Raw genomic sequence first — 15501 nt, forward strand, 5'->3', positions numbered from 1 at the left:
ATTGACAGTAGAACTGTCTCTGAATCTAGTTCTTCCAAAGAAGAGAATTTTGAACTCCTGGTCACCATCTTCACCACCCACCTCTGCCTTGATAGATGCTGCTTTAAGGGCTTTTCTCATCTGCTCACTCAGCTCACCTCTCAACTCACCCTTCCACATATGACAGGCTGTGAAAATGCACAACCTGCCTTTGTCAGTAAAGGCAGTCAAGTCAAATCAGTAAAGTCAGGAAAAAAAATCTCCAAATACTCTCTGGCAGGGTTAATACCTGTTGAGAAGCATTAATACCAACATCTTTACTCCAGAGCTGTCCAGCTCCTGCAGCTCCACCAGGCACCCATGCTGCTCTATGCAACAATGTGAGGCCCATGGCAGTTCTGGTCTGGAGGTTAAATAGGGCTGTGCTGGGTGTGCCTACCCCTGGCTTATGCTTTAGAAAATGAAGGAATTCCAAGCAGAATTTTTACAATAAATACCATACAACCTCAAGTTCTCTGCATGATATTCAGGGATTTCTTAAAGGCACAAAAAAAGACAAGCAAACCAAAGAAATGTATAGAAGTCCTTGAGCAAACAATAGGGAAGATACTTAGCCAGAACAATATGCTTATGGTACAGCTCAGATTTCTCTGAGATCTGGCCCAGGACTGTGCAACATCCCAAAGTATCACCATTATGGTCTGGAGGAAAAAGAAGTACTGCTCAGAGAATTTAAGCCCGGAGTGGCAGATTGTGAAGGAGAGAAGGAGGTAGAAAAACCCTGATGCCAACAGGATGACTTCCTCAAACAGCCCAGGGGCCTTGCTGGTTTAAGGCACACTGGTAAAAGCACACAAAGATTAATGAGCAAGGTAAAATAGAAACATATGATCCTTGGGTGTTTCACCCATTTGTTCTCCATGCCATGCTTTTTGGCAAAAGAAATGTATTTCAAATGGAGGTTGTGCATGTTGCTAGAAGCATTTCTGACAGACTGGCTTTGAAGAAAAAGGTTTGTTGTCAGGTCAATACAACCAGAAAGAGTAGCAAGAGCACAAAGATGCCATCTAGGAGTAGTTTTGCTGAGAACTTAGTCTTGAGCACCAGACCTGTTCATTCAGGGAAACAGATCTTAGTGGCAGAAGCTATTCAGGACTCAGCTTCCTTGAAGCAAGCTGTTCATTGCTGCCATGGGATAAGATCAGGCCTGCCAAACAGCAGTCAGGCCTTATTAAACCTCTGCTCCTGCTACTCAAGAGGCTTAGCAATTTTAGATGTTAGCTGAAGACGAAAAGGAGCAGGAGAGTTCCTCTTCCCACAAGGAAAACTAAACAAGACAGAAGACCAAATGAATTAATAAAAGCTGAAAACCTAAAATAGTGTCTTCCTCAAAGCCTCTATTTTCCCATTTTTGCACAGACACAGAAAGATCCCTGCAAACCAGAGCAGACCCTCTTTCTCTGTTTTTGCTTTCTCCTATTACCACTATATTATGCATTTTTCTACAGTTGCTTTACTTATGCATAGGCATAGTCTGCTTTTGGGAAGGGCAACTGAACCTGGGCAAAGATATGCAGTTTGACACTGATACCTGCCACCCCATAGGTTGCAGCTCCTGTTTAATAAATACAGAGATAAGAGTGTGTTGGTAAGGATTGATGAAGTGCCAGCTTGAGTTATTTTCTGGAAAGAAAAAAGAAGAAGTCATACTGAAGCACTTGCTTGTAAATGAGAGAATTTTGAAAAGAACTTCAAGAAAAAAATCTATTTTTTTGCTGCTACAAATTCCACCACTGAGTTTCTAGCAATGTTTATGTTTAGGAGCAACTGAGCGACCTTAGAAAAACCTTGTTGGAGTTCATAACATTCTATTTTTCATATATTGTCTTCTGCAATTGCCAGGGTGGTTGTAATAAGGAAAGGGTAATCATTGAAAAACCTGTGACTGGTATTCAAGGGGCTTAGAGCAAGCACTGCAACTCCCCAGGCAGATGGTGATTTGAAAAAAAAGCAAGCTGGGCTGATGCTAGAAGTGTGTTTCCATGGGAACAGGGAGGTAGGGATGCTGCCTTGTACTTGACCGAATGAGAAGCTGGTTCAGGATTAGGATTAGAAAAGAAGTGGCCAGATTCCTACTGCCAGTCAGAGTGTCTTTTGCACTCCTAAATGCCTAACAGGGCTCTTTAAAGATGGCACTAACTCTATATCCATGTGCTGCTGTGGGGATTCAATAAATTTAAAAAGTTGTGTGTGCTTGACTGTAAGCATATAAATAGAAGTGTATATCTGAGCACATTTTCTTTAATGATCCATGAAAATTGACTGTATAAATGGGAAATGAATGTCCATCCCTCACTTCTAGACCAGGTCTAGGGTGATGGTCTATGTTTTGAATGCTGCTCTGTGTGGTATGATGCTCACCTCAGCCCAATCCAGCTCTTCTAGTTCTCCAAGAGGTGATGTTGAGATCACCAGACAGGAAAATCATGCATTTGAAATTCCACAGTACCAAAAAAAAAAAAAAAAAAAAAAAAGAAGGTAGGATAATTATTTTAAATTGTTAGTTTCTCACTGCCCCGGGAGAATGAATCTAATTGTTGTCTGATAAACATCAATGGTATTTAAATATTACAAGAATCAGAAAATAGAATGTTAGCATAAGTATTTCAAAATACACTTATTATTTATCTTTAAATATTTGAGATTAGATTACCCATAATCTAGATTTTGTCTAATTGCAGTTCTCAGAAAAATCCCTATAAACCTTATATCCTGTTTTAGGCCCTTTGTTACTCCAGCATATTTGAAGCAATAAACAAAGACCAAAAAAAAAGGTAATGAACAATAAGGACACATTCCTGGAATGGAAACAGAGTTAAATATATGCACTTTTGTGGTATATTTATATTTTAAGAGTTGGTAATTTTTGTTGATTATCAAAATAAACAAGATTCAAAACCCCAACCATTGAACTGAGGGGAAATAAGGCCCAAACTAAGGGCATGTTGAAAAGTAGATCCTAGAGTTTGCTTGTTGTCAAAACTTGCTGACACCTGTCAAAAGCTGAAGAAGTGGCCAGTTATGACCCCTTTCAAAAAAGCTTTAGTAGTAGGGGTTAAGGTTCACACACCTGCATTTCCAGCACACAGATGCCTTTCTGTGCTTGCAGAAATATGAGTGAGTAACTTTGGCTCATCTTTTGAACACTCGTGAGAGGAGATTTTTAGGATTTGTCTTTTAAAAGGCCTAGTGAAGAAAAAAATTCTTTCTGTTTCTAGAAACTTCTGTGCTTAATCTTAGGCTTAAAAGCATCTGTTTGAGTCAGGACTACTCGCACTATGTAGGTTAGGCACGCAAGTCTCTGCAGGACAGAGTTGGATTTCTTCCTCTACATGAAGAGAAAAACGGGAAGTATTCACCCATGGTGTATATTTTTAAGCACACCTTGATGCCTGCTCCCCTTTTCAAGGAAGGTTAACGCACTCCGGCCCTGTGCTGACCCTCACGCGTTTTTGCAAGGCCAGTGTCGCCCCTCAGCAGCCCGAGATGTTCCGCAGTGCCGCCAGAGGCAGCTGCCGTGCTCCGCTCCTGGTGCAGAAGCCCCCGGTCCCCAGGCAGGTGTGTGAGGGACTGGCGAGGAGCAGCGCGCTTTCCCGCCGCGGGGATGGAGATGCTGGGGCGCTCCGCGTAGCAGCATCGATTAATGAGGTGTTTAAGGCAGCAGCCGCAAACAGGAATTCACCGTGCGCGGCTCGGTGCCCTCCGAGAGCTGAGGGTGGGGGACCGGCTGCCCCCCAAAGCAGGGGGTGCACTGCCTCGCCATAGAGCGTCCCCTCCCCCGGGAGCAGCGGGCTGAGGGGAGCGGCTCTTCCCCAAGCGGGGATTGCCTTGGCATCACGGTCCCCGTCCCCACGCGGGGTCCCGCGTCCCCCGCCCACTCTCCCCCCGGTCGCAGCGCCGCCCGCGATGCGATGCTCGCGGCGGGGAGGCGGCGGCGCGGGCATTTGCATGGGCTGAAGGCAAAGCGGCTTCGCCCGTCTGTTTTATTTTTAGCTGGCAGCTCAGGACAGCGCAGCGCAGCTCCGCTCCGCCGGCGGGGCGGGCGGGGCGGCAGGCGAGGGAGGACCGAGCCGGCAGGGCGGGCGGACGGACGGGGCACCGGCGGAGAGAGGTTACCGCAGGCGAGCTGCAGCCAGCCGGGCTGCGGAGCGCCCCCGCCCCCGGCTCCCGCCCCGGCGGCTGCGAGCAGTGAGAGGCAGGGAGAGGCAGGGAGAGACAGGCAGCGGCCTCCGGCTTCCCCTCGCTGCGGCCGCGGTTCACCCCGGGCTGGCGACTCGGTGCCTGGCTTCTTCCCCGCCGCAGCAGCGGCGCGCCGGGGCCCTGCAGATGGCCAGTCCTGGGCTGGAGCTGGGAGAGGTTCAGCCTCCTCCCGAGCCCCCCCAGCCTGAACTGGCCTTCACCGAGGCTCAGAAGTGGATCGAGGTAAGCCCGCGGGATGGCAGGGGTGCGGGCTCCTGACCCATCGGGGACGCCCCGGGAGCAACCCGGTGTCCTTTCCCTTCCCCGCCCCCCGGTCGCTGTCCCCCCGGGGACTGTAGGCGTTTTATTCCACGCTGATCTCCATCCCGGCCTCCCCGCCGCTCTCCTCAGCTTTCATCGCTGCGGGGAAAGCAGCCGGGGCTGACCGAGCCCCCACTCAGCCCCCTCGCAGGGTGCGCGCCTTTGGATGGGCCCCCGCCCCCCTTCCGTCTCTTCCAAACTTAATCTGCTAATCGCATTTCCCCTCCCCGCCCCCGGCGCTGGGATGAACGGGACAGCCGTAAACATGAGCGGGGCAGGTGCGCGGAGCTACGGAGCGGACGCTGCCCCGTCCCCGCGGGGCTCCGGGGGACGGCCAGGGGCCCCCGCCCCGCCGGGAAAGCTCCGGCCCCGCGCCCCGCCGGCTCCCCGCGGCCTCGGCCGGCCTGGCGGCCGCGCAGGTAGCGCTCCGCAGTGCTCGGAGGGGCGGGCCGTCACCGCTGCGAGGCCGAGGACAGCCCTGCTGCCCCTGTTCCCGTCCCTCAGCCGACCAAGGAGAGGTATTTAGTCTGGCTGTTCAAGCAGGGCAGATAAAATAGATGTGCTTGCTGTTTGCTAGCGCAGTAAAACGGAAAGATGGGCAGGTGGTGGGATAAATTTAATAGTTAAATATTTTGGCATGTGCCAATAGAGATGCTTAAAATAGCTCTCCATCTGATTTCCGGTACAGAACATGCGTGAAGGTGGCATAAATCCAGATACCAGGGTAGCTGCTCCCTTCAGCTGTGGGCTTTGAATTTAATCTGCAGATTTCAGAAAGCCTCAGTGGATTCTCTTTTCTGAAAGTGACTAGGCAAAAGGTTGTAAAAATCGTTGTGACTTTAAGATTCTGTTGAAGCCCTGGGAATTTCAGACTGTGGTGTTTTACTCCAGTGTCAATTGGAAAAGTAATGCTGTGTCAGTCTTCAGGGAATTGGCCCTGACATGACATGAATCTGGCTGGTGTAGGACCAGAAGCAGAGGAACCACGATGAATGTGAAAAGGAGGGTTTTTGTGTCAAGGAAAGGTGACCATGCAGCTTGGAAAAGTGAAGTGCACATAAACACCATTTGCCTTGGGAAGATGAATACAGCAGTTTCTGTATAGCCTTCTTTATGACAGAGGACCAAAGCAAAGAGGCACGTGACTCCATCATACATATGGCATAAAAATACCTTGTGACCATGAGTCCTACTGACTGCCAATGAGGTCAAAGAACTCAATGGTGAAGCACTTCTCTGTAGATAACAAAGCTGTCATCAGCCACTCCAGGCACAATACTAATTAATGGACTATAAGTCTTCCAGTATTAGAACAGAACCTTGTGGCTCAGGCAGAAACTTCTCTCTTGATCATTTTATTCCACAGTTCACTGTGGCAGGAGGTCTCATGTGTGTCTCTTGTGCCACGCAGGCCCTGGTGAACAGAGCAGGAGGGCTCTTTAAGTTCTTTGTCCTCAATGCAAGCCCAAGATTTCCATGTGTGCAGGGGAAGCTGTCAATAACTTCTTGTGCTTCCTCCGCTTTTTAAAGCATCATCTGCTTGATGCATGAACAACAGAACTGTAATGTACAGTTAATTTTGCAACCCTCCCCTTGCCTGAGGGGAATGTGTCAGGAGCCTGGAGCATTGCCACGGCTGTGGTGTGAGAGGGAAGCATCTGCCTTTCCAGCCATGCCCAAAGTTGATGCTCCCACTAAGAGAAAGAAGGAAGAAGCTGCCAGTGAAGCAAATGTGGCTTAATTTGCCTAACACATTGTATTTCCTTTTAATCCCAGTTTGGTTTAAGCTCTGGAGCATGAAGGTTATTACCTCTTCCAAAAATCTGGTCAGCATTCTCCCTTCTAAATCCGGATGATTTGAACTGACTGAATGATGCAGAACTTGATATTCTAGTACAAAGTTATTGAAAAGCAATGTCTTAAAAAGAAATAAAATAAAAAATAGGAAGTGGTAAACACTTCCAGTGTGCCAAGCCCTATCAATTTGCATGAAAAGCAGAAATGAGGGTCATGCTGTGTCTGGCTACTAAGTCCATCTGCTTCAGCTGGCTCTGTACTTGTCTTTCACAAGTTTATTCTCTGGTCTAGAGATGTTAGCAAATGTCCAGTGTATTGTGGCTTCCAACTCCCTTCTGACCATTTAAAATTGCATCTCTCTCAAATGAAAATAAAAGAAATTATGTTTGCAAGGAGGGCTATTGAACCTGTAGTACAGAGCAGGCAGGCTAGTGAGACAGTGTAAAACAGCTTAAAACCTGTCTTAGGCTGTAAAATAGTGCCATACAAGGAAATTAAATTAGAAATGGACAGATTGAAAACTCTCTCAGTTTACTGTGCATTTTTATTTCTAACAGTTAAGTTGTGTGACTTGCTTGTTTGATTCTCATCCAGTTTAAACCCTTGTGTGAGTGCTGTCACTATTGTTGTAGGGCTGCAGAAATCCACCCTCTGGTCTGCAGTACATTTCTCCTGTGGTGGAACTGGAAAGGGAGGCTTCTCTTCTTGTGAACAGGCAGCCAAGACATTAGGTGATGAATGTTTAGATCTGCAAGGATCAAGGAACTTCCATTCCACTACTTGAGAAGTCTTAAGGGTCTTGTCTTTACTCCTTGGGTCTGTCACCTCTCACCAGAGATGGTCTTTCTGGGTGCCTTCCTTTTTCTCTGCTAGCATTACTTTAATCTGGATGCTGCAGTGTAGGGTGGTCTAAATTACACTAAAGTTTGGTGGTTTCTTGTATGAATCCTCTTGCCTCTCCCTGGAGCTCTGACCCAGTAGCACTGAGGTGTTCACCTGAGCAGGGAAAATGGCCAGAGCTCTGACTTACTGCTGAGGCTGCTTAGATTTTTAACAATCTGTGTTTTGTAAGAGAGTATTTCAAATGGTAATAGATTTGGTCTCTGTCTCTGTTGCAGAAGGTGGGATTTTGGAATTCTGTGGAGTTTTGATCATGAGTCTCTTTGGGTAGGAAACCAGAGTTCAGGCTTTCTTAATTTTTCCTAAATAGCAACTGTGCATCCCTCTTGTAACAGCAAACTAGTCCATTATTTTAGTTTAGCTTGGCATGTACTACTTAAGTGAAGAATGCCCTCTTAATGATAAAATGCACCTTATTAGTAGCACTCAGAGGAATTAAAATAGAGACACTGAATGAAAAACCCTGTGAGAGAGCTACATCAGTCTGCATTATTAAAGGTGTGGTATCTCATTTCAATTAACGCATCTCAGTTTCACTGAAAGAGTATATCAACCTTGTAAAGCCTAGTGGCATATTGCAGCAAAATAACAAATCTAATTTAATCTGATGGCCTGTAATCTTAAAATACCAAAGTTCTCCATATGTGTGTTTAATCTGGAATAGCTGGTGGTTGAAAGAACATCTGTATAAACAGAGTTATTCTTGCTGTAAAGACTCATAGGAGAAAAATACGGTAATAAAGTCACATTTAATACTGGTGTAACTCCTAAGGGTGTTGTTATCTCCTTATCGTGCCTCCTAGCCTTGCCTCATTAATATGCTCTCTCCTCGTTGCTGAGACTTGGTTCAATTAGAGATGGCTTTTCCATAGATTTATATTCCTTAGAAACTTTGCCAGCTGATAAGAATACTTCATTTATAGTTGTATGGCAATAATAAACAGGTTGTGTTTTTCTGTCCATTATGACCGGACTTTATCATTCCCTCTAGATGTGTGCAAGCTAAACACCATCAACCTCTAATAATCTGCTGCTTTTTTCCTATATACATTCCCCATGAGAATTCTTGTGTTATGGAGAAATTTGCCAGCCAGAGAAGTTTTTTGGGTGTTTTGTGGCCTCTTTTTGCCTTCTAGTAAATCACCTTTTAGATTTGTGTATTTAAAGTGGTGTTTTAAGTTGGTAACTGTGGTGCTGCTTCTGGTAGAAGCTGTAGGACTATGTCCATTCCCTAGTGGCTCTGGACATGTCACAACATACAGCAGAATAGGTTGGCCACTCCTGCACTACCTTCTCTATGGAAGACTATGAGAGACACCAATTCAGGGAAGAGACTCGGGCAAACAGACTCCATGTGATTTGCTTGAGGCAGCAGTCTAGAAACAAGGTTTCTATAGGGTGTCTCTCTCAGCCAGAGAGAAGAGGTTCCCACTGCAAAAATGTAACTTAAAAGGAGTTGAAGGTAGTTCATTGAGCGAGTCTTTCCTGATGGTGAAAGACTTGTTTGGTGTATCTGCAGCGGTGGCCTGGAACCTGAGTAATACACGGGTTTGTTTGTATGATCTTTGGAATGCAGCATGATCTTTGAAGAACACCAAGGATAAAGCTTTTTTTCGTGAAATGTACTGGGGAAGCTGACTGATTCACTGAGTATACGAGTGACCTGCAGGAGTTTTGTTTCCAAATGTGTAGACATCTGCCCTTCTGTGAAGCTGATTCTAAAATCCTTGAATACGGACTCCAGTTCCTTTGAACATTGACGCAGTTCCTAGAATGGTGCTGCCTATAGTCAAACTGGAACTTTTGGGTGCCACTACAGTCATGCCATTATTTGGATAGGAACACATTAAATCCAACAGACGTCTTCTCCAGCAAGCATTTCCAGAGAATTCAGTTTAACTGCTTTACAAGAATATTTCAATACAACCACTTAAGTGTAGAATGTTGCACGAAGCTCTAAAACTGAGTGGCTTTATTAATCAAATGTTGTAGAATAGTAGTTGAATGAGCCTCCAAGCAGTGTTTGCAGATCAAATTTCTCAGTCTTTCTTTCTTTTTAGCTCTTTTTCTTCTGCTGCAAGAGTGTCTTACCTATACACTTTATGTAATGTATTGGGAATAAATTCATTAAAGTGAGCAAGTGTATTCTCAGACTAGAAGAAGCCTATGCAATTGTGTTAGACAAGTTTGCCTGACATGTGGACAAGCTGAAGTATAGGCGAGAAAGAATCATTCCTGCAGTATTTGTAAGGTAACCATGAAGAGTCAGAAGGTTTGTGGCTGATATCTGGCCCTAGATGTATGTGAATGCAGGGTAACTTTACTGTGATTACAGTGACTGGACTTAGAGAGGAATTCTTCACTGCTATCTCTGCATCTCCTCCTGGGCAGCGTTTAGGGACTGCAGGCAGGACAGATGGGATGCTCTTCATTCTGGCTCAGTTAGTCATTCGGTAGAATGAGAGCTAAATTGATTTAATGGTGGTGGAAGAACCCACCCAAACTCTCTGACCCTGTCAGACTACCACCTTCTAGAAATTTTTTCCACTCCAGTTGCCTGGCAGCTGATCTCCTGTGCTGTACATGTAAACCCAGTTCCCTTGTCATTAGATCTGTTTAAGCCATGTTACAAGTAGCGCTTGGCACAGGGGTGAAAATAATCAGAACAACAATACTCTTGATGAAGGGATAATGTCAGGAAATGCAGGACTGAACTGTTAATTGTCTCAAACCTGAATTAATTTCTACTTTCAGTATTGAAATTTTAAAATAGGTAAAAAATCTGACCATAACACCAGTCTGGGGTGCTGTTATGCAGTTGGTGGTGGAGACCTGCTAGCACAGGTATGTAATGTCACTGTGCTTGTTCTGCTAGTAAATACATTTTTAAAATTGTTTTCTTTTTAAGGCAAATTTTGGCCCTCCAGAAGGGAAGGTGAAATCTTTTCCATGTATGGAGTTTATATAGTAGGTTGATTCAGCAGAATTTTCTAGCTTCTAAAATATTTTGATTTATCAGGTTATAAAAACTGCATTATCTTCTGTTTGGAAAATCCAGCAGTCTGTGAGCTTTCCATCCATATGTAAAAAATTCTGTGCATTCATTTTCTGCAAACATTCCAAGAAGAACGAATTTTTTAATGGAAAAAGGCATTTATGGGGTGAAAGTGTCACTTAAAAGGACAGCTGCATGGGGGAAGGTATGAACATTTTGGCATGCACGCCATGAAGATCTAAGCTTTCTCTCCTCCTTCTCCTCCTTCTCCTCCTTCTCCTCCTTCTCCTCCTTCTCCTCCTTCTCCTCCTTCTCCTCCTTCTCCTCCTTCTCCTCCTTCTCCTCCTTCTCCTCCTTCTCCTCCTTCTCCTCCTTCTCCTCCTTCTCCTCCTTCTCCTCCTTCTCCTCCTTCTCCTCCTTCTCCTCCTTCTCCTCCTTCTCCTCCTTCTCCTCCTTCTCCTCCTTCTCCTCCTTCTCCTCCTTCTCCTCCTTCTCCTCCTTCTCCTCCTTCTCCTTCTCCTTCTCCTTCTCCTTCTCCTTCTCCTTCTCCTTCTCCTTCTCCTTCTCCTTCTCCTTCTCCTTCTCCTTCTCCTTCTCCTTCTCCTTCTCCTTCTCCTTCTCCTTCTCCTTCTCCTTCTCCTTCTCCTTCTCCTTCTCCTTCTCCTTCTCCTTCTCCTTCTCCTTCTCCTTCTCCTTCTCCTTCTCCTTCTCCTTCTCCATCCAATATTATCACTTAAAGAAGGAAGACTTGCCTCACTCAGGCCCTCAAATCACAATGAGTACAACAAATACTATGGCACCAGGAACATGACATTAAAATTGACTGCTGAAACTTCTCCCAACTATGTTAATCACTGAGATGGGTGACAGGGCTGTAGCCTGTGTCCTTGAGACAGCCTTGTCAGAATGGACACAGAACAGTAATGTTCCACAGCTTAAAATGAAGAAATCCCTGCTTATTAGTGCCTTGCGTTTTATAAACAGCATAGAAGTATTTGCTGTACCTGGGACAGGGTGGGGACTGCCTGCTGGGACAGCAGCTCTGATGGAAAGGACTGGGGAAGCCGGCGGGAAGACAGGCTAGGAACAAGCCTGCGGTGTTCTGGCAGCAGAAAAGCCTACCCCTTCATGATCTTCCGGAGCTGGTAGTGATGGAAGTGGTTGTTTGCTCCTATTTGGCACCTGCTAGGCCCTTCTTGAAATACTGCACCCAGTTTTGGAGCCCAGAGTGTGGGAAGGACATTGATAAGCTAGAGGAAATGGAGCAGGGAGCCCCCAGGCTGAATTGGGCTGGGATACTTGCCATGAGAGAGAGCTTGATGGAGCTGGGCTTCTTCAGGAGAGGTGACTTTGTGTGGACATGGCAGCAGCATCACAAAAAAACTGTGAGCAGGTTTTTAAGAAGACAGATCCAGGCACTTCACAGAGGTATGTGACAGGAAAATGAGACAATTGTCATAAATTAAACCAGGAAAGATTATGGCTTGATATAGGGAGAAGTTTCTTCACCATGAGCCAGCTGAACATGGGTGCAGGTTGATCAGAGATGCTGGGAGAACACCACCCCTGGAATGTTTTGTTCCTGTCTGGACAAAGCTGGGAATGGCGTGGTCAGATGCAAGAGCTACCCTTGCACATAGAAGGAGGTCGGACTAGAGGCTTTATGAAGTCTCTACCATCCTCAATATTCTGTGCATCTATAACTCCTTGACAGTGGGTGAATAAGCATCACTTAATTTTATTTTTAGTGCTACTTTATAGACCACTTGTGTTATTGTAGTGAAGAGCCTGTTTATATAAGCAAGATCCTTCTTTGTACAAAAACAATACTGCTCTGACTTATGGCAGTCATCTTCAGGGTATGCTACTGAGTTCTCTTTGTAGAAACTCATCAAGGCAGGGTGAAATATGTTTGGCTTCTAATCTAACTATTTTTTGCTAAACCTGTTTTATTATAGGAAACTGTAAAAATGACCAATTTCCTTGGCTTGGTTGAATTTTAAAATTTTTTTTGTTGTTATTTAATTCACTGTGCACTTTTATAATTGACCATTAAGGAATTTAAATTTCCCTTCCTTTCCAGATCTTGAGAAGATGACATGCAAGCTTAATTCTTGAAAATTTAGATGCTAAATCCTTAAGAGGCTTTTTGTTTGTGGTATTAGTTGTTAATAAGAATCCTTTACCTTGATAGTAGCTTTGCTCAGTTCCAGTATAACTTGCTACTGCTGACTGGGGGTTTTCTTTAATTGTATGCATAAATGATGATTATTGCTAGCAATGCTTACCCTTGAAAAATGTCTAGCTTAATAACAGAGTTAATAATAGAGCTTGCATCTGATGTTAAAATTGACTTAAAGTAGTCTAGTGAATTTTTGTTTGATGAGGAAAGAAGAAAATCCTCTTCATTTGCTCCTTTGAAGAGAAACCCTATTTTGCTGGTTTTGGCTGTTCAGAGGTCTCGTGCCTAGTACCAAAGACAGCTTGATTTTGAAATCAACTTTGACAAGCTAAGATTCTGAAAAATAATAGTGCTGTGGCTTCTTGGCTTTGGCATCATTGCCAGTGATTCACAGAGCACTTCACAGGCTAAGGAGCAGCATGGTGGAGGCAGGGGAAGCAATTCTTTAATTCTGCTTTGAATGGATGAATGAGTTTGGTAAGAGAGAAAGGCTCTTCATTAATTGCTCCTTCACAGAGTGGTGTTCTGCATGATCCCTGGTTCATGATGGAAATAAGACAGGGATTTTTGCAATCTGTGACCCCACTGTGAGTTCCAGGAAGAATGTTAAAGGAAAAGTTCTCTCTGATGTTTTTTTTCTTATGCTGTTCCAACACCCAATTCTCTCTACCTCCATCTGTCTTTTCCACTGTCTTCAGATGAATCCCGACCCTTCAGTTACCTCCAAGCTGTATGGGAAGTGGCTGCACGTACTCTATGTAATGCACAAAACCAAGGAGACCTGATCCTGATACTGTAAATATATTTCCTCTGGTTTCCTTTCCTCTTGGTGTTGGTAGATCTCCATAGAGTGTTGCAATTGGGAGCAATCAAATGTCTGGGTGGATTACAGTATCATTTAAAAAATAAATTAAGCTGTTACCTGCAGTTCCTCAGAGATACATTGCTGTGTTTCAGGTTTTTCCCACCAACAATGAGGAAGCAAAATCTGTGGAAAGATTAATACATTAAGGGTTCCAAAAATTTATTTTAGCTTTGATACATACATTCAACAAAAATGCAGGTCAAGGGCTTTATGTAAACTATTGATAATTCTTGATAGCACTACATCATCTGAATTCTTTGACATGACTTTTGGAAGGAGGAGTTGTGAACTGAGGATGAAGAAAAGTACGGTCTTCCAGTTTGGGACATTTGTACTTCCAGAGTGGCAGGAAAAAGCTCTGAATGATCTTCCCATAAAGCCAGAAGGCAAAGAAACTCAAAGTAATTTGTAGTTGAGCATTCAGGTCACAGACTGGCACAAAGAGTTTTAACTGTTGCTCTGTCTTGAAAAACACAGCCTTGCTTTTGCAAAAGCAGAGGCTGATGCCCATAAATAATGGACTTCAAGTGGGAGCAGAATGCCTGCATGGCTTCAGAGGACAGGGGTTTGAGGTTAAAAATCTCTTTGTGAGGCTTTTCCAGCACTGTTCTCCATGAAATGTGCAAAGTTATGCTGCTGTATCACAGCAGGTTGTGGCTCTGGTGGAGGTTAGAGATCTTGCTGTGTGTTTTGAAACAAATATAACTCCCAAATCCAAACCTCTTACTTCAGTCTTCACCTGCACAAAAATATTCAAGGCAACTATGAAACTCATAATGATTTAATTTCTTGTGCATATTTTATATCTGATATTGGTGTATTGGACACTCCAACAAATACTGAAAATCCTTTGGCCAAATGTCTACTTTACTAATCTAGAAAATTCTTAAGAGATTATTTTTTTTTAAGTCTGCTGTCAGAGAAGGAAAGATTCCATGCCTGAGGAAAAGCATTGAAGTCTTCTTCCCCATGTTTTTCCCTGAATTCCTGGTTTTGAATATTAACTTCATGCCTTTGATGAAAATTTTGCTTGTATTATCCAATTTCTTTTTTTTCCAGTTTAGTCATGGTATGTTAGCTGAAGTCTGCTACTTGTCAGTGAGCATTTTATGGCTGTTTGGGAAAGGGGGAGGGATGAGAAGAGGCAGAAGTGGATGCCTTGTCTCTGTCAGGCTGGTGCAGGCAGGGATGCCCAGTGTGCCAGGATGTTCAGCCATGAATCCCTTGGCTTTGTTTCTGTGCAATTGTTGTGATTCATTTCAGTGGGCTAACTCACATATATTGCTGCAACAAAAACAACTCTGGAAATTTTTTCAGACCAGAGGCATAAATGTAACTATGTAGTCTAAACAGAAAAATAAAAAAGGGAATGTAAGTATTTTTTTTTTTTTCTGTTTTCCTGATTCTGATGAGTTGTTTTTTAAAGTTGTGGTTTGGGAAAAGGAAGCTACAGATTTAGAAATAATCATGTGCAGTGTCCATTTTCTGACAGTGTTTGGATCAATTAAAGATAGTCAAGAAAATAATTTGTTTTCCAGAAAAAAATATGCTTGCAGGGAAAATAAGGTGTCATAATCAATGAGCCACATAGGTGAATCTTGCCTGAGTTAAGAGAAATTAGATAAAACCTTAGCCTAATATCCTACCCCGTCCCAAAACCAACTTTTATTTCAACATGGGGGCATTCAGTTTTGGAATAACATGTTAAAAACCAAAAATCAACAAAGTTTAATGATCCTTTATTAGAAACATCTTTCCTCTTCCAAAGGCAAGCAAAACCACTTTAATTATCAACATGCGGAATGTCAGTCTTTCTGGGACCTTGTTTTCTCCTTCCCTCAGACTAGAGCCACTCTGCCCATGTCACTGCTCTGCTGAGGGTGCTGGGCTGAAGGGCACTTTCTGCCGAGGCAGGAACTTCTGCCTGCTGGCACTAAGGGCTGCAGGCAGGGCTGCACCGAGCTCTGAGGACAGCCCAGGTGCATGGCCACTGCTCAGGGTGGAGGTGGTGGCTCTTTTTGGCTGACTGGTGCTTCCAGCAGAGGCACCTGTTGCATTGGGGCTCCTGACATCCAGAGACTCTCAGAGTGGCACAGCACAGAGAAGGGTGAGATACGTCCTGTGAGGAGACATAAATGGAGCACAGGGTGTTAAAAATAAAGCTGGTGAAGTTGCAGTAATTTTACCTCCCTTGTTTATCTTTCAATAATTATTTTCTCCCAG

At 44.3% G+C, this 15501-nt stretch overlaps 1 protein-coding gene across 5 annotated transcripts in view; it reads left to right on the forward strand.

Moving 5' to 3' along the window:
* The first annotated feature begins 4165 nt into the window (after window positions 1-4165).
* The window catches only part of LIMCH1 (LIM and calponin homology domains 1), a 172409-nt gene continuing 161073 nt past the window's right edge, over window positions 4166-15501 (forward strand). For 2 of the 5 annotated variants that reach the window (XM_014261597.2, XM_014261606.2), the window contains exon 1: window positions 4167-4461. In XM_014261597.2, the coding sequence (XP_014117072.2) occupies window positions 4366-4461 (96 nt within the window). In that variant the 5' untranslated portion in view covers window positions 4167-4365. Of the gene's footprint in view, window positions 4462-5038; window positions 5058-15501 lie in introns of those variants that run through there. The other 3 variants (XM_088056096.1, XM_088056100.1, XM_088056097.1) reach the window with 3 other exon arrangements.

The sequence above is a fragment of the Pseudopodoces humilis genome, chromosome 6 (assembly GCF_049639895.1).
Source record: "Pseudopodoces humilis isolate 2021_Gansu_Grassland_sample_001 chromosome 6, ASM4963989v1, whole genome shotgun sequence".
Lineage (NCBI taxonomy): Eukaryota > Metazoa > Chordata > Aves > Passeriformes > Paridae > Pseudopodoces > Pseudopodoces humilis.